This window comes from Macaca nemestrina, chromosome 12 (genome assembly GCF_043159975.1).
Source record: "Macaca nemestrina isolate mMacNem1 chromosome 12, mMacNem.hap1, whole genome shotgun sequence".
NCBI classification, from domain to species: domain Eukaryota; kingdom Metazoa; phylum Chordata; class Mammalia; order Primates; family Cercopithecidae; genus Macaca; species Macaca nemestrina.
Genome location: NC_092136.1, coordinates 31,903,124 through 31,925,978, shown reverse-complemented (window position 1 = coordinate 31,925,978; position 22,855 = coordinate 31,903,124). Strand labels below are relative to the sequence as shown.

The 22,855-nt window shown below is 43.4% G+C and overlaps 1 protein-coding gene across 5 annotated transcripts in view; it reads left to right on the top strand.

Annotated features, from left to right (window-relative positions):
- Window positions 1–22,855, top strand: part of LOC105471528 (KIAA1549 like) — a 288,631-nt gene that overhangs the window by 173,490 nt on the left and 92,286 nt on the right. For all 5 annotated transcript variants that reach the window (XM_011724030.2, XM_071074893.1, XM_071074894.1 and 2 more), the window contains 5 exons: window positions 1,339–1,558; window positions 2,406–2,539; window positions 10,367–10,529; window positions 12,213–12,272; window positions 19,606–19,757. In XM_011724030.2, coding sequence (XP_011722332.2) covers window positions 1,339–1,558; window positions 2,406–2,539; window positions 10,367–10,529; window positions 12,213–12,272; window positions 19,606–19,757 — 729 coding nt within the window. The remainder of the gene's footprint in view (window positions 1–1,338; window positions 1,559–2,405; window positions 2,540–10,366; window positions 10,530–12,212; window positions 12,273–19,605; window positions 19,758–22,855) is intronic.

Genomic DNA, 22,855 nt, shown 5'->3' with positions numbered 1-22,855 from the left:
AATACACACGGAGATGCAAGAAGATGGGGAGACAGCAGGTGTCAAAAACTTACTGGCCGGGCACAGTGGTTCATGCCTATAGTCCCAACAGTTTAGGAGGCCGAGGTGGGAGGGTCACTTGAGGCCAGTAGTTTGAGATCAGTGTGGGCAATGTAGTGAGACCTCCATCTCTACAAAACATATATAAATTAGCCAGGTATGGTGGCACACACCTATAGTCCTAGCTACTCGAGAGGCTGAGGTGGGAGAATTGCTTGAGCCCAGGAGGTCAAGGCTGCAGTGAGCTGTGATCACACCACTGTACTCCAGTCTGGGTGACAGAACAAGACCCTGTCCAAAAAAAAAAAAAAAAACAAACACTCACAAAACGAAACCCTGAGTTCCAGTTTTACAAGATGAAAAGAGTTCTGGAAATGGATGGTAGTGATAGCTGTACACCCATTATGATTGTGTTTAATAGCACTGAACAGCACACTAAAAAGTGGTTAAGATGGTAGATTGTATATTGTGTGTATTTTACCACAATAAAAACTTAGAAAAAAAGGAGCTACATACATATATGTCTGTGTTTATGTAACTCTTTTCTCTGTTTTTCAAATACACAAATTCTATAATAAACATTACATTTAATATATAAAAACCAAAAGAAATTTTTAAAAAACCTGAACCGTAAATATGTAACATCAAGAAAGGAAAAATAAGAATAAAATCTAAAGCCTCAAAATCCTACAATTGAGACAGAAAGAGCTCAGACCATCAGTGTCCCCTAGGATTCAGCTGTCAGAGAAATTCTCTGTGGTGCATCCCCGCCTTGGTCTTGAACCAATTTACACGCCAAGGACAGAGTCTGAACGAGTCTTCTCTCTGCTTCTAGAAAGAGGAATTCACTTTACTTCTTGACCTGTGCCCCAAAGGTGCCCCCACTTAATCTATCATTTCTACCTTTTAATTCTCATAAATGATGAGAAATACAAAAAGTTATTTTCCCCAGCATTTCATTCACTGAAAATCTCTTTGAACTACTTTCTCCTCTCTACCTTTTTGGTAATAATAATGGATGGTCACAGGATTATACTGAGGCACTTAAAGAATAAAGAAGATACAGATTCAATTCTATTCCATGAAGATTTGATGTAAATTATATTTTGTTGTTTTTGTGATATTTTGAGACTTGCCAGTCCAAATTATGCTTTATAGGATTGTTAAGAATATTTGTTGAATGAGAACGTTCTATTCTCCAGTCTTGTTTCTAACAGCCGTGGTTCTAAGAAATACCAAGAAGAACTTAAAGTACTGTGGAAATAAACAATGGGTTTTGTGGGTCCATTTGTTTTGTAGGTGGACATTCTGGAATATTCTCATAATGTCACAGTTGGTTATTATGCTACCAAAGGGAGGTTGGTGTATTTGCCTGCTGTGGTGATGGAAATGCTGGGTGTGTATGGAGTCAGCAACGTCACTGCAGACCTGAAGCAACACACCCCAAACTTACAGTCTGTGGCAGTACTTGCCTCCCCATGGAATCCCCAGCCTGCAGGCTACTTCCAGCTAAAAACAGGCAAGTGACTCGGAAGGAAAGGATTTTATCCATTCTTGGGTTCAGGGCAGTACCAAGTGGACACCTGTTTAAAAACTCCATCGCTAGCTGCTGTGTCGTTTTTTAAAGTCCCTGTGAATCTTCTTCAAGGGGCCCTGCTCATCAAATGTCCAAGTTCCTTGCACATGAGCCTAAACTCTTTCAACCCTAGATTTGCTAGAAATGTTCTATCATAGGAACCTTCCTTCCCAATTTACGTACTTAGTACTTTTGAGCACCAGGTACTATATTTTATATTTCTTTCTATATTATCAGTGGATACTAATAATAGTGGAACGTGCAAAAAAAAAAAATCTATAGTTTGGAGCAATGGGTTCCAGATGCCACTGAATGAGAATCTCTGAGTTTAGGTCTTAGAATATATTTTTTTCAAACTCTCTGGTGATTTCTGGTCTGCAAAGTTTGTAACCTACAGGAGTGGAGAAACTCTTAAAATCAAAATACTCTATCAACTTAGCAATGGAGGTCAATTGATTTTCTTCCCTCCGAAGAAACAGAAGGCACGATCTCTCTTAGATTATGATTTGTCAGTCTTTGAGCAGATGTCTGCATATTCCAATCAGATAAAATCATAAAATCTTTTGCAATGGAGGGAATCTCTGGTTCGATCGTGCTTTTAATTCTTCTGTGTTATAAATCATCTTAAGAGCCACTTTCAAAACTACAATCAAACCTTGTCTGGCCTTATTATTTATTTGCCTAATTCCTCTCATCTGAAATCATGCTGTTTTGTATAATGACCACCGTTAAATCCAAGGAACTGAGGCATGGAGCTTTGGTGAACACTGATTGACTACTCTCATTCTAGTGCTGCAGTTTGTGAGCCAAGCGGACAACATACAGTCCTGCAAGTTTGCTCAGACAATGGAACAGAGGCTGCAGAAAGCATTCCAGGATGCCGAGAGGAAAGTCCTGAATACCAAAAGCAACTTGACAATTCAGGTAGGGAGGAGGGTGCTTCAGGCTGTGTAGTTGACAGACAACCACAATGCAGATTCTGGCAAGAAATGACTTGGGTCTTCCCTTTCAGAGCTGCCATGTATAAATGTTACTTTGCACTTCAGACATTGGTGAGGATGTCTGGGATCTGGCCATGACAGGAGGGATGCTGTGTCACTGTGCGCCTATTGTGGTTTGGGTTTTATATTTCTTTCCCCATGGGATGCTTTCTCAGGCCTTTCTAATACGTTTATTATTTTGAAAAGTTGAATTAGTCTGTACTGTATATGTCAAATGTCTAATATAAAATGAATAAATGAATCAATTCTAAGTAGCTAAGTCACCAAGATTTGCCCATTCTGTAATTTTAGGCATTGGCTTATATTCCAGTCACCTTAGTTTAGACACATGCCAACACACATACACACAGACATACACACACACACACATGCCCACTCACACACACACACATGCATTTTATATTGAAGTCTTTACTATGTGCCAGGAACTGTGCTAAGTGTTTTACAAATATTCTGCTACATAATACTTAAGACATCTTTCGGATATATTCTTACTCCCATTTCACAGAGAACTGAGAGCCTAAGAAAATTCCAGAAAGTCACACAGTTAGTAAAGAATGGAAGAAGGACTTCAGTCAAAAGCCGGTGTTCTTATCCACTACGCTATACTCACATCGATGCAATGTAGAAATGGGGTCCTTAATGAAGCCTGTGTCAAACAACGGAATTCTTTCCCAGGAAAAATCCCTGGGAAATGAATCATGGCGTGAGTGAGGAGGAAGTAAGAGATGAGGTTAGAAGCTACAGGAGTCTAAGAGTTAAAGGGTGATGGGAAAGTGTCCCCTGTAGGGGCTGCTTTTATTGGGGGACAGGATTTTAGATGCTCTTGGACATTTAAACAGCCCTTTAAAAATTTTTTTAGTTATTTGTAGAGATGGGGTCTCCATATATTGCCTAAGTCGATCTCAAACTCCTAGGCTCAAGTGATTCTCCCTTGGCGGCCTCCCAAAGTGCTGGGATTACAGGCATGAACCATCACACCTGGGTCACTGCATCTCAGCTTTTTGGATTAACAATGTACACATCACCAAAAGCCTTTTTCAGACCTTTTTTTTTTTTTTTTTTCAATTACATAGATATCCCACTAAGGACAGATGCTTCTTAATGATATTCATCTAGCCCCCAATTAACTCTTCTTTTCAATGTCTCTGTTTTGACTACTGAACTAAAGCCTTTGCAATTAGACCCAGTGGTTTTAAAATGGACATTTAGCCTTTCCTGCTGTCATTCCAGTAAAGTGAATTATCGGCAAAGCCAATATGATGTAGAAAGCCTACAGTTTAACTTGAGTGAGTGAGCAGCTTTCCTGTTCTAGATTCATCCAAAGTGTAGATGGAAGCATCTCATTATGATTTGGTTCATGTTAGATGAAGATCTAAAAATGTGTCACAGACTGAAGATTTATGTAAGGAGTGTGACTCAGCTCTCTTGTGGCAACTCTTTTTCTTTCTGATTGGATTTGTGATCCTCACAGGTGCATGAGCCTAGTTAGATCTTGGCAGCACAGCATACTTTAATTGTATTCAGGAAGCACAGACTTATTGAGTGCCTGCTATTTATCAGGCACTGGGAAGGACACCAAGATAAGCTGCCCTTGGCCTTAAGAAGCGTCCTTGTGGTGGTATATGGTAGTTATGGGCCATTAGAGGAAACTTTATAGATCAAGTAACAAACCTTCCTTGGAAAAAACGATAGGAGGTGGTTTGAAGATTACATCTAAATAGATTTTAAATGCTTTTGAACATTTAAACAGCTCTTGAAATGAATGGATAATTGGATGAACTGTTTTTGTTAACCCTGTTTCCATTTTTGCCTTGGCTGACAGGAAGCCCAGAGCCAAATTTGTTGCCTGGATTTAGTAACCCTCAGGGCCCCTGTATTACACATGGTAACTGCATGCTAATGTTCCCTTGGGGCTGTCTTTCACCAGGGCCTGGTTTTATAATTAATAACTTTTCCTTTTATATTGTATAATATATAATTTGTAAGGCACCTTGAATCCTTTGTGGAATAAGACCATGTAAATATTTAATTAATTTGCTCAGAGAGTCATTGAAAAACCGACTTAAAAACTTGTATAAGTTTGGTATTAGGGACTAGATTACAGTGGACTCAATTAGGATGTTTTTGGTTGCCAGGGACAGAATCTAAGCTGATGAAGTTTAAGCAAAAAGGAAGTGATTGGCTCATGTAACTGAAAGGTTCATATTTATTTATTCAGACATAATTGTATCCAGGTGATTAGATGATGTCTTCATCAAGCTCTCTCTTCGTTTCTTGGTTGGCTTTGCTCTACACTGGCATTGTCTGTGGCTCCCATGGGGTGGCCCCTCACAACCCCAGATTTGTCTCATCCTTGTTGCTCACAGTCTTATAGGACCAAAGTGCCTTTCCTGCTGTCATTCCAGTAAAATTCCTGGGATTAGCTCTCATTGAACCTACTATGCCCTTTGTGGATCACTAACTGGCCAAGGAAATTAAATGTCCCAATGAAGTAGGCCTGACTGCTCCTGAAACCTGGGTGGGGCAGCCCCTTCCAGAACACATGAGCAAAGAGGAGAAGTGGTTCCCCGAGGAAAATTGTGATGCTATCAAGAAGGGAGGATAGATGCTGGGTAGGCAAACAACAGCTTTCTGTTCCATCAGCCTATAGTTCTTCTTAGCTAAATGAATCATGGCATGAGTGAGGGGTAAGTAAGAGATGAGGTTAGAGGCTGCAGGAGTCTAAGAGTTCAAGGGTGACAGGAAAGTGTTCCCTGTAGGAACCGCTTCTATTGGGGGACAGGGCATGAATTTCAGGGACCAGTGCCCTGACCTTGAACCTGTAGGCCTCTTATTTTTGGAGCTATTCTCAAGTATGCGTCAAGAATGACCTCACTTTTCTTACCTGTAAAAAATGAGTATATTAAAGAAAACAAACAAATGGAAAGACTTCCTGTGCTTATGGATTGGGAGTTTTTATTTTATTTATTTATTTTTTTGAGACGGAGTCTCGCTCTGTTGCCCAGGCTGGAGTGCAGTGGTGCGATCTCGGCTCACTGCATGCTCCACCTCCCAGGTTCATGCCATTCTCCTGCCTCAGCCTACCGAGTAGCTGGGACTATAGGCGCCCGCCACCACGCCTGGCTAATTTTTTTTGTATTTTTTTAATAGAGATGGGGTTTCACCGTGCTAGCCAGGATGGTCTCAATCTCCTGACCTCATGATCCACCCGCCTTGGCCTCTCAAAGTGCTGGGATTACAGGTGTGAGCCACCACACCTGGCTGGATTGGGAGATTTTATATTGTTTGTCACTACTCAAAGGGATCTGAAGATTTAATGTAATTCCTATCAAAATAGAAAGATTAACCCCAAAATTCCCATGGAATCTCAAGGGGCTGTGAGTAGCCAAAGCAATCTTGAAAAGGAAGAACTAGGTTGGAGGTCCCACACTTCCTGATTTCAAAACTTACTACGAAGCTATGGTAATCAAAACAATGTGGTGCTGGCATAAAGGCAGACATTTAGACAAATGGAATAGAAGAGAGAGCCCAGAAATAACCCCTCTTGTATATGGTCAGATATTTTTTGACAAAGGTGCCAAGGCTATTTGATGGGGAAAGGACAGTCTTTTTAACACATTAGGAAAACTGAATATTCACATGTGATCCCAAAAGAATGAAGTTGGATCCTTACTTAACACCATCTACCAAAAATAACTCCAAATGGATCAAAGATCTAAATGTAAGATCTAAAACTATAGGACTTTTGTAGGAAAACAGAGGGGAAAAACTTCGTGACACACAGTATTTGGCAATGACTTGTTGGACATGACACAGGCAAACAAAAGAAAAAGGCAAATTAGACTTCATCAAAATTAAAAACTTCTGTGCATCAAAAAACACTACCAGCAGAGTGAAAAAGCAACTCATAGAATAAATGAAAAATATTTGCAAATCATATATCTGGTAAGCAGTTAATACTCAGAATATGTAGAGAATCCCTACAACTCAATAATAAAAACAAACAAACAAACAAACAAACAAGGAGTGAGCAAAGGACTTGAATAGACATTTCTCCAAAAAAGATATACAGATGACTTAAGCACATGACAAGATGCTCTACATCACTAATCATTAAAGAAATGCAAATCGAAACCATGAGATACCTATTCGCATCTATTAGAATGGCTATTCTCAAAAAATAGAAAGTCCTAACTGTTGGCGATGATGTGGAGAAATTGGAACCCTAATGCATTGCTAGTGGGAATGTCGAATAGTGCATTCCCTGTGGAAGGCAGCATGGTGGTTTCAACTTAAATAACTAAACTTAGAATTACCATATGGTTCAGCACTTCCATTTCTTAGTATATACGAAAAAGAATTAAAAGTAGGGACTCAAACAGGTATTTATACACTCATGTTCATAGTAGCGTTATTCACAACAGCCAAAATGTGGAAGCAACTCATGTATCCATTAATGAATGAGTGGATAATCAAATGGCATATATACATACAATGGAATATTATTCAGCCTTTAAAAATGAAGGAAATAATGGATGATTGGAATGCAGAAAAATTTTAAAAAGGAAGGAAATTCTGATGCATGCTACAACATGGATGAACCTTGAGGACATTTTGCTAAGTGAAATAAGCCAACCACAAAAGGACAAATACTGTATGATTTCTCTTATAAAAGGTATCTAGAATTGTCAAATTAATAAGTGATTCCACTTATAAGAGGTATCTAGAAAGTAGAGTGGTGGCTGCCAGGGGCTGTGAGGAGGGAGAAATTAGGAGTTGTTTAGTGGGTATAGAGTTTCTGTTTGGGATGATAAAGAGGTTCTAAAGATGGATGGTGGTGATGTACAACAGTGTGAATACACTTAATGCCACTGAACTATATGCTTAAAATGGTTAAATTTTATATGTGCATTTTACCACAATAAAAAAATAATTAAAAGTTAACCAGTCAAGTGTAGTATATGCAGAGGCACCCACATTGCAAACTTTGTAGGTTTCCTCGGGCTCCAGTAGGATTTGGGTTTTTCTTTCATTTTGTTTTAGAGGCAGGGTCTGACTTTGTCTCCCAGACTGGGGTGCAGTGGCACAATCATGGCTCACTGCAGCCTCGAACTCCTGGGCTCAGGTGATCCTCCAGCCTCAGCCTCCCAAGCAGCTGGGACTACAGGCATGCAACATCATGCTTGGCAATTTTTTTCTATTGTTTGTAGAGACAGGGTTTTGCCATGTTGCCCAGGCTGGCCTTGAACTCCTGGGGTCGAGTGATCCATCTGCCTCGGCTTCCCAAAGTGCTGGGATTACTGGCATGAGCCACCACACCCAGCCAGGATTTGGTTTTGTTGAGGTAAAACAGAATGTTCACAATAGAGATAAAGATTGAAAAGGTGGTTTTTTTTTTTTAGTTATTATTTTTTCAGGTGGCCGTATGGTGAAGTTTTTTGAATTGTTCAGGAAGAAGTGCCTTTCTTTTTGGTACCTTCAGAAAGAACATGCTTAACCACAGGTATTCATGCCTTGGGGAAGAGGCTAAACCACATTCCAAAAATACTTCCAGAGGAGAGAGTCAGAGTTGAACAGACATACTGATTCAGTTTATTGTTAGTCATGGGAATATAGGCTCTGGATTAAACAATTAAAAAGGGACCAGGTGTGGTGGCTCACAATTGTAATCCCAGCACTTTGGGAGGCTGGGGTGGGTGGATCATTTGAGCCCAGGAATTTGAGGCTAACCTGGGCAACAAAGTGAGATCCTATCTCTACGAAAATGAAATAAATTAGCTGGGAGTAGTGGCGTGTGCCTACTGTAGTCCCAGCTATCCAGGAGGCTGAGGTGGGAGGATCGCTTAAGTCTAGGAGTTCAAGGCTTCGGTGAGCTACAGTCAGGTCACTGCACTTCACCCTGAGGGACAGTGTGAGACCCTGTCTCTAAACAGAGAGAGAGAGAGAGAGAGAGATCTCCCACTTATGGGAAAAAGTGAGAAATAAAATGAAGAGCTCTTCTCAATAGTTTCCTGGGTGATGGATTTCCTGAAAACCCTAACTTGATCATTACACATTCTATGCATGTAAGAAAATATCACATGTACCGCCTACATATAGATAAATATTATGTATCATTTTTTAAAGCCTGTAAAAAAATTTTTTTAACGGGAAGGTGGCAGAGATGTTAATATCTGAACATCCAAAGGTCTGGTAAAGACAGGGTATTAGTCAGTGTCCTGACAGGAAAGGGAGGCTGCACTCACATACAGGTGGCTTTGTAGAAAGAAGAGTGGGCAGGCTCTGGGGAAACCGCAGGAGCAGTACAGTACCCAAAGCTCTAACCGCTGGGACCTGATGGGTGCAGGGTTCGAGGTTCAGCTGCCTGATGAGAGTGAGCTTTGACCCCCAAGGAGGGAGTCCTCGGCATCAATACTTTGACCTCACTCTCCTCCCTCCCTCCCATATCCTCCCAAAGGCAGTGGAGCCCATGGGGGTTGTCCACAAGGATCTGCCTCCAGGGGCACCAGACAGGGCAGAGAGGGTGGGTGGCAGGAGGATCTGGAGGGAGAAGGGAAGGCACCCAGCACAGAAAAAGGCCCCACCAAGTTGAATGACTTCCCACTAACGATATTTTTCAAATCTCATCTGTGGGATATTTTTGTTCATACATTGACCCAGAAAGCTTCATTTTCCAGCAACTGAAAAACTGGCTTAGACAAAATGTGAAAAGAAAACCATGCCATCTCATAGGATGTTTTACACATTCAATGTTGAATTAATAGACCACAAGGAAATGTAATTGCTCTCTAAAAAGCATATTCTATATTTCTGAATTCCTTTTTTTTTTTTTTCTTTTTGGCAGAATCTTGCTCTGTCTCCCAGGCTGGAGTGCAGTGGTGCAATCCCAGCTGACTGCAACCTCTGCCTACTGGGTTCAAGCGATTCTCTTGTCTCAGCCTTCTGAGTAGCTGGGATTACAGGCACACACCCCATGCCCAGCTAATTTTTGTTTTTTGTTTTTGTTTTTGTTTTTGTTTTTAGTAGAGACGGGGTATCGCCATGTTGGCCGGGCTGGTCTTGAACACCTGACCTCAGGTGATCCGCCCACTTCGGCCTCCCGAGGTGCTGGGATTACAGGTGTGAACCACTGTGCCTGGCCTCTGAATTCCTTTTCTAATTAGGTTCTGTCACTCTGCCTGTGACCAGACTGGTTTTCAGCTCTGTTCGCTCCTGGTCCTTTCAACTTTCGAATTCCCTGAAAATTTGACTCAGGCTTTCTCTGAGCAGTTGAGCCCTTTTTAAATGTAACATTGCAATGGTCTATTTTATATTTTCAGAATCATAAAAGTAACCTAAAACTATTTAGCCCAGGAAAAGATACACATACCAGTGATTAAGAACCTGGAGTCAAACCACCTGGTTCAAATCCTGACTCCATCCTTTATTAGCCATGTGACCTCGGGTTGGTCCCTTGATCATTCTGGGCCTCGGTTTCCTCATCTGTGAAAGGGGGTCATCACTGGATACATCTCCTAGGGTTGTGGTAAGGATTAAATGAGATGACGTGCCCTTAGCACCCTGCCTGGCATGCAGCAAGCAATCAGAAATGATGACGGTTACTCTTGTCTCTTCCTTGCTGTTTCCCCGACCCCCTTTCATTCCTTCCCTCAACTCCTGCTTAGCCTCCCCCTCCCATGGCCTCCATGAAACACACCGTGGTCTTATTTGGCCTGTCTCCCTCCCCTTTTCTCCTGTGTTGATTCAGATTGTGAGCACGTCCAATGCCTCCCAGGCAGTCACCTTGGTGTACGTCGTGGGCAATCAGAGCACATTCCTCAACGGCACCGTCGCCAGCAGCCTCCTCAGCCAGCTCTCGGCTGAGCTGGTGGGATTCTACCTCACCTATCCGCCGCTCACCATTGCTGAACGTGAGTATGGCCATGCCTACGGGGACCCAAATGTTTCCCCGGGACCTTTCTCCATTTAGCAAACATTTATAGTGCCGGGCCACATATTACCACCTTTATCATAAAGTGACAGCTAAAATATGTGACGGATTAAGGTTGAATTGAGAAAAAGGTTAGTACACATCAAAGAAAGCACTTGCTAGGTTCCTTCGTCCTTTGCATTTCTCTTATCTCATTTAATCCTCAGACCTGCCCTATAAGACAGATGCAAAATTAGCCCCATTTTGCAGAGGAGAAAACTGAGGCTCTAAGAGGTTTCATGAGATACCCGCTCTCACTTAGCTAGTAAGCCACGGGACCTGGGGTTTGAACCCAAGCAGTCTGCCTTCTGAGCTTACAATTCTGCCTGCTAGGGCAACCGATCTCTAAGCAATCTGGGTTGCTATGGTTTTTCTCCCTCTTATGCCATCAGCAAAGGTTCCCAGACCTTGAGGCTCGGCTCTGCCTCCAGATATCATAATGTAACTCATTTGCAGTCCATGGTGTGACTTCAGTTGCTGAGGCCCCTGTAGTCTTGTGGCCTCATCTTTTTCTAATGTTTCAGTTACATAATCCTCATTACCATGCAATAGGCATAGACTTCAGAGATGCAGCAGGCTACATTTTGTATCCAAATGTTTATTTGGTAGCCAAAGGATGGAAAGGTTTATACTCCTAAATTTAAACATTCTTACCTTTCACAAGGTCGCTGGGCAAGTTTATTTTTTAATACATATTAGCACAATTGTCCCATAATTTCTTTCTAGAGTTGTTTTTGATACTGTAAATAGACAAGATAATGTGTATGAATGTACTTAGCACACGGCAGCCACTCAGAATTTTTTTCAAATGTTTGCTTAATGGCAAGCTTTTGTAAAGGTCCACATAATAAGGAAAGATGACTCTGGATTTTAGGGAAAAGATGATGTCATAAAAGGTGGCATTATGTCACATGTCAGCATTTTCCATCATCCTTTTATTTCTGAAAACAACTACGATTTATTGAGCACTAACCATATGCGAGGAGGCAGTGTACCAATCCCTTTGCATATATCAACTCCAGTAGGCCCCATACTTGTAAAGAAATATGGGCCTTTTGTTACAAGCATTTGGCTACTAAACTTAAGTCCTTGACATTGGAAAAATCCGAGATAATCATTCCTAACAATGTTGGTGGTGGTCCAGTGATTTTTTAAGAGAAAGCCACAGCAAAGACAGGTTCCTGCTGTGGGTCTTGATAAAGAAGGTGTTCTGTTGGAACAGAAGATTTTGATGAAAAAACGGAAAGGGCAGAAACTCACAAATCCTAGAAAACTCTTCATCTACAAGTTGGACCTTTATTGAGTCTTTTGGTTTTCTAAACAGTGAGATAGTTTTGGTTCATATGTCCTGGAATCCCTAAGAATCACAAAGCAGGATTTAGCCGCTTGCTCTTTTGTCATTTATATCTGTTTTCCTTAACGAAATTTCAAATAAGCCAGGTGCCATAACGCGTGCTTATAGTCCAGCTACTCGGGAGGCTTAGGTGCAAGGACCACCTGAGCCCAGGAGTTCAAGAACAGCCTGGGCAACATATCAAGATCCCATCTCAAATATAACTAACTAAATAAAATAAAACAAATCAAACCTATAAAAGTAATTGGGTATGTTTCTTATTTGTTTTAGCACTGGAATATCCCAACCTTGACATATCAGAAACAACCAGAGACTATTGGGTAATCACAGGTAATCTCTTATTTTGTTATTTCCCCTCTTCATGCTCTCAGATTTGTTTATTTTTTTAAAACTGTAGACCATTCATTAATCAGATTGGCACTTTTCTTTGCTCCTGTCTTTTAAGTCAAGGAGTTACTTCTACAGGACCAGAAGTGAATGGGATAAGCTGAGATAAGAAAAGAACATCACACTGAAGATGAATATTAGCTAAAAATTCAAAACAGCTTTCAAGTCCTTACTCAGTGGCCTCCTCTTTGCAAAAAGTGACCCTATCAGAAGTTACAGTGTTAACTGAAGAAGGTCTAGGGCACCAGTTTGTAGTGAATAGTTATCAGTTTATAAATGGAAAGCCTTTTTGGACTGCCCTATAAAACCCAAATTAAAGTTAGAGGAAGGCCGGACATGCACTTGCCTCTCCACCCTGGCACGACACGCACCCACACCAATCCTGGCATGTCTTGACAGTGAGGGTGTTTGGAAGTAGAAGGGGGTTCTTCTGGCGGCGTTTTCTCTTTTGTTCCTTGACATTTTCCTGTGGATCTTTATGGAACAGCAAAAAAGTTCTTCTTTGTGTTTTTCAAAAGCCAGACAGTAGTTTTGGGGATTGGAGAAACAAGGATTGAGAGCTGAAGAACAGATGTTTGTAGGAGGAAAAGTGGCCAGCCTAGCCAGGAAGGAGAGGAACAGGAGGAGAAGTATATGAGGTGTACTGGCACCGCTATAACCAAGTGCCACAGACTGGGTGGCTTCAACAACAGACATTTATCTGCTCTCAATCCTGGAGACTAGAAGTCTAAAGTCAAGGTGTTACAGGATTGGCTTCTCCGGAGACCTCTCTCCTTGGTTTAGAGATGGTCATCTTCCCCCTGCGTCTTCACATGCCCTTCCCTCTGGGTCTGTCTCTATTCTAATCTCTTTTTATAAGGACAACATCATAGTGAATTAGGGCTCCCCAATATGACCTCATTTTAGCTTCATTTCCTCTTTTTTTTCTTTTCTTTTTTTTTTTTTTTTTTTTATTGAGGCAGAGTTTCGTTCTCGTGGCTTAGGCTGGAGTACAATGGTGCGGTCTTGGCTCCCTGCAACCTCCACCTCCCAGGTTCAAGCGATTCTCCTGCCTCAGCCTCCCAAGTAGCTGGGATTACAGGCACACACCACCACACCCGGCTAATTTTTTTTTTGTATTTTTAGTAGAGATGGGGTTTCACCATGTTGGCCAGGCTGGTCTCAAACTCCTGACCTCAGGCGATCTGCCCGCCTTGGCCTCCCAAAGTGCTGGGACTACAGGCGTGAGTCAACACACCCGCCTGACTTCATTACCTCTTTAAAGGATCTATCTCCAAATACAGTCACATTCTGAGGTACTTGGGGTTAGGGCTTCAACAGAGGAATTTGGGGGGACAGACTGGGTGCAGTGGCTCACCCCTGTAATCCCAGAACTTTGGGAGGCTGAGGCGGGTGAATTGCGAGTTCAAAACCAGCCTGACCAACATATCTACTAAAGATACACACCCAAAAATTAGCCCAGTGTGGTGGCGGGTGCCTGTGATCCGAGCTACTTGGGAGGCTGAGAGGCAGGAGAATCACTTGAAACCAGGAGGCAGAGGTTGTAGTGAGTCAAGATAGTGCCACTGCACTCCAGCCTGGGCAACCGAGTGAGACTGTCTCAAAAAAAAAAAAAAAAAAGGAATTGGAATTGGGGGAACACATGTCAGCCTGTAACAGGATGGAGGAAGATCCTGCACGTCATGGAAGATGTGCCTGGGTGAGCAACCTGGTCCCAAACCTCCCCTCTGTCCTCTCCCATCCCCTCTCTCACTTGCAGTCCCAAGCAAGCAGCAGATGGACTGCTGCCTGAAATACTAAGGACTCTACACCCCTGCTGGATGAAGCCTGCTCAAGAACCCTTCTAAATTGCAGAACATTGCATTTCTTTCCCCCCGTTGCAGAGCCATCGGTATGTAGAAATCATTTTACCTGCTAAGGAGGCAAGCAAAAAAACCAGCTCACCAGAGTTTGTGCCCAAGAGAGAAAACAGTGCTAACCCAGCAACACATTTTTGGAGCTAGCGGCTTATGTAACATTTACAAAATCATGTTTTCTTTACAAGGAATGATGTTTTTTTAAGGTGGAGATATTCCTCCCTTCTATTAACTTTAATTGATAACGCATTCACCCATCACCACAGGCTGTCCTTGACAACCTCTTATGTCATCCTTTCTTCATCTATCCGTGTCTTGCCCTGCCTCTATTTTGGTAACATAACCTTAATCAAAATCTCCATTCCAGGTCTTGTTTTCAGGACTCTCCTCAGACTTAGCCCTCTGCCCACTCACTTATGAAACCCTTATTTGTTATTGCTGTTGGTGTTCAGAATAAACAGTGGCTTCCATCACTGTGTTTAGGGCTAGCTGGATCCGTTGGTTAGTGCATGGGAAGGGCTGGAACCAGGTCTCAGAATGATCATCCTGCCTTCCCTTTGACAACTGTGAGCACCTTCTGAACCCCTGGGTAGCCACCAACCAACCTGCCCCATAATTTACCAAAAGGGTAGGGGATGGGGACCTATGAGGCTTTGTTCAGCCCTTACCCCTAGACACGCATCACAGGCTTTCTGTCTTCTGCCCATTTCTAACAGCCAAGAGGATTTGGAGCCAATTCTCTTTTCTGTAGTTTGTATTATAAAAGCCTGACATGTTTTCATCTGTTTTCCAACTAAACTTATATGAAATAGGTTTTTGCAAACTATACATACTTCTCCTGCCTCAGAGGGTGGGTCCCTTCTCGATGGAAAAATCATTGGCTGAAAGTGACTCCTGAAGTCTCTTTACAGAGAACCTAGAGGCCACCCTGCCACTCAGGGGTCCTGCGGTGAAGTTTGTATATACGAGGCAAGATAGAAATATGCAGATGCAATATTGCTGCCAGACAGAGGGGAGAGCCCATTTCAGGCTTATCCATCTGCCTTTATTTCACCCGCCAGAGGCAAAATATCCCCGACCCAGCAACGGAAAAATTTCTTCTGGTCTCAGCTCTGCCATTTTCTAACCTAGTGTGTCCTTGAGCTCAAGCCACTCAGGCCATGTGGACTTCATATTCTCCTTTTTTGGGGGGAGGGAGAAGTATTAGCTGAACATTAAGATTCTTTCAGTGCTAAATGTGTAGGATCCAACTGCAAATAAAACAACTTAGCCTGAGTACAGAAGGCTGAACCAGGCCCCATCACTTGAGTTGTAGAGCCCAGTGTGATTGTGAATAAAGAAGTAATAAGAGAATAGTGATGTGAAAGTCATTGAATCTTCTGGACAAAGCTCCTTTGAACACAGCTGGGGACGTGCCCAACTCCTCTAAGCTGAGTCAGTGGTGGCCGAGGCTGGGGGGCCAGGGCCCTGACTGATGTGCTGCGGGGCTGGTGTCTTCCTGGTTATCTGCGCCAGGTCTGAACTTCTGTGGTTCTGTGGTTTCTGTGTCTCTGCGAGAGAGAGGGGTACATGTCCCTTTCTGCTGCCTTCCAGGTGGACAGGGAGGGCTGAGGAGCCTGAGCCTGCCACATTTTTCAGGGAAAAGGGGAGGAGCCATGTCCTGGGACACATTTCCATGCCTTACAGGTGTTTACTTCCTCTGTGTTTAGCAAAGAAGGGGCACATTGTAACAACAGCAGCTACCATTTATTGCTGTTCCATCGAGGCCTTAATGATAGCACCAGGCTAGCAGCATTTTTTATTGAATTATCTTTTCTTAACAATGACACGATCAGTAGTAGATTGTGATGCCTGTGTTTTCAGATGAGGAACTGAGGCATAGAGAAACTCAGCAACTTGCCTGAAAATACTCAGGAAGGGGAAGCCAGGAGGCAGACTCAGGGCCCTGCCTCCAACTCCAGCTCTTCCCCAGCTGCCCCCTAAGAAGGACACATTCTCTTTGCAAAGAGTGGTGACGAAGCTGTGGAAATTGTCCAGTTGATCCCCTGTAACTCTGTGGGAGATTCCCACAGCCTCCGGTACTTCCTTGGAGGCTTTTTTTTTTTTCAAAAAAATTTTTATTGGCTGGGTGTGTTGGCTCACACCTGTAATCGCAGCACTATGAGAGGCTGAGATGGGAGGATTGCTTGAGTCCAGGAGTTTGAGACCAGTCTGGGCAACATAGTGAGACTTCATCTCTACCAAAACAAAAAATAGCCGGTGTGGTGGCTCATGCCTGTAGTCCAGGCTACTTGGAGGCTGAGGCTGGAGGATTGCTTGAGCTCAGGAGGTCGAAGCTGCAGAGTCGTGATCCTGTCACTGCATTCCAGCCTGGGCAACAGAGAGAAACCCTACCTCAAAAGAAAAAAGAAAACAATTTTATTGTAAAATATAACTCACATAAAAGTTACCATTTTGAACATGTTTAAGTGTGCAATTCAGTGGGATCAAGTATTTCCACAATATTGTACAACCACCACTGCTATTTCCAGAACTTTTTTGTCCCCTGGAGGCTTTTGACTATTCCCTTTATTTGATGTCTGCCTTTGAAGCATCACCAAGATTCCCATGAAATAATCCTCGATGACACCTCTTGACTGTCCTGTGTCCCCTCTCTCACTCTTGGCCAGTGGTCAGGAGAGGACAACTTAGAAGTAATACTTCGGTCATTTGATCTATTATTTTGCTAGAGGAGCCATCTTTGAACTAGCAAGTATGTGGGCTTTTCTGTCTGGGGACAAGAGGTGGGCCAGCCCTTCCGTGATCTGATAGCTGTGTCATGAGGGACTCCGGGGGTCCTCTGGGACCTGACACAGTGGGAACAGCACAACTCTTTGTTTTATGAATTTGCAGGAATTTGGCTGATGCATGAGCTGGGAGTGTCTCACCAGGGCCCTAGAAAGAGAAAAAGAACTGCTTTATACCCTCCAGGGGGATTATTTGGCATTCATGGCTTCAAAGAAGTAATTTCAGAGACCTAGCTGTGGGGTTTCTTTCTCGCTTGATCTATTTAAACATTCTCTATACGGTTATCTGGGCTTGTATGGAATGTGATCATTAGTGTTGGCTGCTGGTAGCCCCCTGTTGTACTGGATGCCATAACGTTCTTCACATCCAAGCTATTTCCATATCCTAGTAGGTGGATGGTAATGTTGATCCTTGGATGGGCTCTGGTAGAACAAACTCTATTAAATGAAAAATCTCATCTTCCCAACCCCTGCAAGTTTTGGTCTCTTTAAGAAAATGAGATTTGTTTTTCACATTTTTAATTTTAAACATGACTATGTTTGAAGGCAGCCTTTTGTGTATTTGGGGTGAAGTATGTTTCCCAAAGGATGTGGAACAAGAACTGGACTTTGGGGGTAGAGAGAAAAAGGGAGTCGCCCTGATAGTAAGTGAACACAGCAGTCCTAGAACAGCCCTAGTGGTCCTGAAAACCGTCCTCCCTGCATTGGCCATGGCTGAAACCATCATTCATGCTGTACCTGTTGACCACGGATACCCTGGCTATAGATGAAGCCTAATGGTGGAGAAAGGATGGGGAAGAAGGGTGTCCTCTTTACCTTCCTCACAGCAGGCAATGTTCTAAGCCGCTTTACATATCCTGTCTCATTTAAACCCTAGAACTCATTGGGCTTATGTTGGCTGTGATGTATGTGGGGGAAAAAAAGAGCAAACTGTTACTGTGTCTATGTAGAAAGTAGACATAAGAGACTCCATTTTGTTCTGTACTAAGAAAAATTCTTCTGCCTTGAGATGCTGTTAATCTGCAATCCTAGCCTCAACCCTGTGCTCTCAGAGACATGTGCTGTGTTGACTCAAGGTTTAATGGATTTAGGGCTATGCAGAATGTGCTTTGTTAAAAAAGTGCTTGAAGGCAGTATGCTTGTTAAAAGTCATCACCATTCTCTAATCTCAAGTACCCAGGGACACAATACACTGCGGAAGGCCACAGGGACCTCTGCCTAGGAAAACCAGGTATTGTCCAAGGTTTCTCCCCATGTGATAGCCTGAGATATGGCCTCCTGGGACCTGACCATCCCCAGCCTGACACTGGTAAAGGGTCTGTGCTGAGGAGGATTAATAAAAGAGGAAGGCCTCTTTGCAGTTGTGATAAGAGGAAGGCATCTGTCTCCTGCTAGTCTCTGGGCAATGGAATGTCTCGGTGTAAAACCCAATTGTATGTTCTATTTACTGAGATAGGAGAAAACCGCCTTAAGGCTGGAGGTGACACATGCTGGTGGCAATACTGCTCTTTAATGCACCGAGATGTTTATGTACGTGCACATCAAAGCACGGCACCTTTTCTTAACCTTGTGTATGACACAGAGACCTTTGTTTACGTGTTTTCCTGCTGACCCTCTCCCCACTATTACCCTATTGTCCTGCCACATCCCCCTCTCCGAGGTGGTAGAGATAATGATCAATAAATACTGAGGTAACTCAGAGACCAGTGCTGGAGCATGTCCTCGGTAGCTGAGCACTGGTCCCTTGGGCCCACTTTTCTTTCTCTATACTTTGTCTCTGTATCTCTTTCTTTTCTCAGTCTCTCGTCCCACCTGAAAAGAGTGGGACGAGAAAGGCCCACAGGTGTGGAGGGGCAGGCCACCCCTTCAATGTGTACTTTCTTACTGCCTTTTTACAGAGAAGGACTTGGACTCAGGGCCAGTGGCTTGCCTGAGGTCCCTGAATTGACAAGTGCCATAAGAGATGGCCCACTCTTTCCATTCAGCCATCCTCTTCTTGAATGAGAGAGCATCTGAGGGGTCTGGGTAGCTTTAGGGTGGGCATTCAAAGGACTCCACAGAGGAGGCAGAGATGAGGACACTGCACAGGGTAGTCTGCCCAGATATAAGGGATTGAGTTGCAGGACGGAGCTCAGATTCCTCAGCAAAGCTATTGACAAGGCAGAAGAAAACAGGAATAGCTCTGAGCCAGACCTTGAGTGGAAACCAGCAAAAATACCCATTAACCATACCTACAGCTGTGCTGTGTTCCCATGTGGACTTTTAGCAACACAGATAATCATCTTAGGTGAAGTTTGAGTTAAATACAGCAACATTAGCAATGTCACAGCTCACAGAGCAAAGAGCTGAGGCTCTGGAGTTACACAGTCTGGCTTGGGTTTGGACCCTGACTCTGCTGGTTGCTAGCTGTGTGACCTCAGACAAGTCACTTAATCTTTTCAGCATCTATAACGTGTGGATAATGATTGTCATGGGGCTGTCACGAAGGTGAAATGAGGTAAGGATGGCCAGGCCCTAACATGAGGTAGGACACAGTGGCCCTTGGTGGCCTGTGCAGGGTCAGTGGTGCTTGTGCTTACTGAATCAGCAGAAAACCTGCCTGCTGAGCCTCTCCTCTGCCTTCTGCATCCACAGTGCTACAGGGTGTGGACAATTCGCTGGTGGGCCTGCACAACCAGAGCTTTGCCCGGGTCATGGAGCAGCGCCTGGCCCAGCTATTCATGATGTCCCAGCAACAAGGCCGGCGGTTTAAACGGGCCACCACCCTGGGAAGCTACACTGTGCAGGTAGGTGTATACAGAGCCACTGGGGTTTTCTAATAACTGGGGGTGGAGAGGGGGGAGTGTGCTTCCTGAGACTAAATAAGTCAATGTGCACAGAGGAGCATCCATGCTGCAAACTGACAGCCGTTTTATCAATGCTGCTGTTAGGTTTTGGGAATTGATGGTCATAACCATCAAAAACATGAAGGAGGGTGAGAGTCTGCTGCTCTTCCAACATTGTCACTAACTAGGTTATAACTACAAGGAAGTCTCAGTACAAAATCTGTACTCTGGCAGATATTTTTGAAACAAAAAATTCTTGGTAAGCAAGGACAGACTCATCATCAACTTGTTCAGTAAGCTCAATGAAGTCCCAGCTCTCTGTCCTTTTAGACCCTTTCATCTCCATTCCTCTGAATGGCAGATGCACCATTATTCCAGAGACAGGATACTGTTACCTGTGTGTAGTCAGTTTCAACAAACAGAACCCTCCAAGCTTATAGTGGACACCTGATGATGTAGAGATTTAGGCTGGAGGAGTGTAGTGACACTAGCTGTATCCAGCCCACATCCCCTTACCGTTTCTGTGCATTCCAGTTGGAGTTCCAACAGCCAGCCTCTGAATCTTTTTCAGAGGGCTACTTTTGAGATGTCAAAACCTGCTTTGCCCATGCCATGCTGGTCGGAAGTGCCTGGGAATTACCAGAGTTATAAATAACCTGGTTCTCTCACTTCTTGGCTGGGAGAATTCTGAAATGTATGTTTTAGATCATTTTCAAAGCTGTCCCACAGAATTAAGCTTTAGTCATTGACTGCAGTAACTGGCTTAATAACGCACCCCTTGTAGGCTCCTTCCTATTCCTGTATTACCTCCTCACCCTCCTGCCAGTTCATTGCACCACTCAGATGAACTAGAAGCACTCAGCTCTTCTCAGGGTCTGCTTCTGAGGGCACCCAATCAAGGCAGTAGCCATCCCCAGGAGTAGAGATTCTAAACCTCTCTGGATACTTTAGCCGGTTCCTGCAAGAATGGGAACCTCTCTGGTGTATTCTAGCCAGGTCTACCTATCTTGAATTGTACTGTCACCACTGAGAACTCACGTCTAACTTTTTGTCAACTAATTTGTTGCGCTAATTAACAAAGCCCTGTTAGCATGATGTCAAATTAGAGAAGCACTCCTGGTAGCTGCCTCCGGAATGGGGACTTCCTAACTGGAATCAAGCAGACTACCCCTGGCATGTGAACCCCTGATTGCTGATTTGACCACATCTCGGGTGTAACTGAACCATAGCACACATGCATAGTATCACACTGTCTATGAATAAGCATTTTAAAGGAAATTGAAGCCATTAGCATAGTCTGTGTGCAAATCCTGTCCCCAGGCAATCTTGAAAGTATAAACAACCCATCTTAATGAACACACTTCCCTGCATGAGTCATCGTCATGCCCCTGATGGAGACTCCAGGTCCCTCCATTCGCAGTTGGTGAATTTGGCCCTTTGTCCTATTGGATGTTGCTTTGGTTCTAAAAGTCTTTGTGGTCTGGAATGACCTTATCACTAGGTAAAGTGATGGTTAAACTCGCATGTCAGGTTTGTGAGTTCTCCTTTGTAGGTTCCATGTGAGCTCTATCATTTCCACTCTTCCAAATGACAGGAAGAAAGTCACTGGTGCTCAGATAATGGAACTGGGATTTGCATCAGCCAAAGGGGGAGAAGGGGCCACCCTACAACCCTGGTGTTATTTGTAAACCTAAGAAATCTAACACATTTTGCATGCCAAAGGGCCCAGAGAGGTGTTCTTTCTCTTTTTTTTTTTTTTTTTTTTTTGAGACAGAGTTTTGCTCTGTTGTCCAGGCTGGAGTGCAGTGGCACAATATTGGCACACTGCAACCTCTGCCTCCCGGGTTCAAGCAATTCTCCTGCCTCAGCCTCCTGAATAGCTGGGATTACAGGTGTGCGCCACCGTGCCCAGCTAATTTTTGTATTTTTAGTAGAGATGGGATTTCGCCATGCTGGTCAGGCTGGTCTCAAACTCCTGACCTCATGATCCACCCACTTCGGCCTCCCAAAGTGCTGGGGTTACAGGTGTGAGCCACCACATCCAGCCCTCTCTCATTTCTTCTAAGAGCTCAGTGCACTTGGCCCCTTTAGCTGCGTGGAAAGTCTGAGGGAAGCAGGTAGGGGTTTATTTCTGCAAATCCATAATTTACAGAGGGTGTAGATCATCTTGTAACATACCCTTAAAGAAATCTTGGCAGGAAGAATTTACTATTAAGTTGAAATTGAGAGAAGCTATTAGGTATTTGAATGGTCACTCAACTTCTACCAGATTCTTCTAACACTTTCCCCACCTCCTTTTCCACTAGGGAAAGGAATAACATGCCCCAGTTTCCCCCCAAAAATTCACTTTATGTGGCTTACAATATGCTTCTACCCTGAAGCCTTTCTTCTGGGCTTAGATCATTTTAAAAGATGAGCTACCCTCATGAATATGGAGATTTAACTGTCTGGAATCTAAAGATATTTCTCTAGTTAACGTATTTGGAAAACTGAGGCCTAAGAGGAAACATATGACCACTAAAATTTTTTAAATATTCGACTTAATTTGTAACTGAAGTAAGGCAAGTTTTAACTACCACAAGATGCCATTTTCACCTACCAAAGATTAGTAAAATGCTATGATCCAGTATTGATGAGTGTGGAGCAAAAAGGGCACTTTCAAACACAGCAATTGGGTATGACTTTTCTGGAGGGAAAATGAGGAATTTAGACAAGAAACTTTTAGATGATCACAGACTGACTCCTAGAAATTCATCTCAGCCAGGCACAGTGGCTCACGCCTGTAATCCCAGCACTTTGGGAGGCTAAGGTGGGTGGATCACGAGGTCAAGAAGTGGAGACCATTCTGGCCAACATAGTGAAATTCCGTCTCTACCAAAAATACAAAAATTAGCTGGGCATGGTGGTGCGCGCCTGTACTCCCAGCTACTCAGGAGGCTGAGGCAGGAGAATCACCTTAACCCGGGAGGTGGAGGTTGCAGTGAGCTGAGATCGTGTCACTGCACTCCAGCCTGGTGACAGAGCAAGACTCTGTCTCAGAAAAGAAAAGAAATTAATCT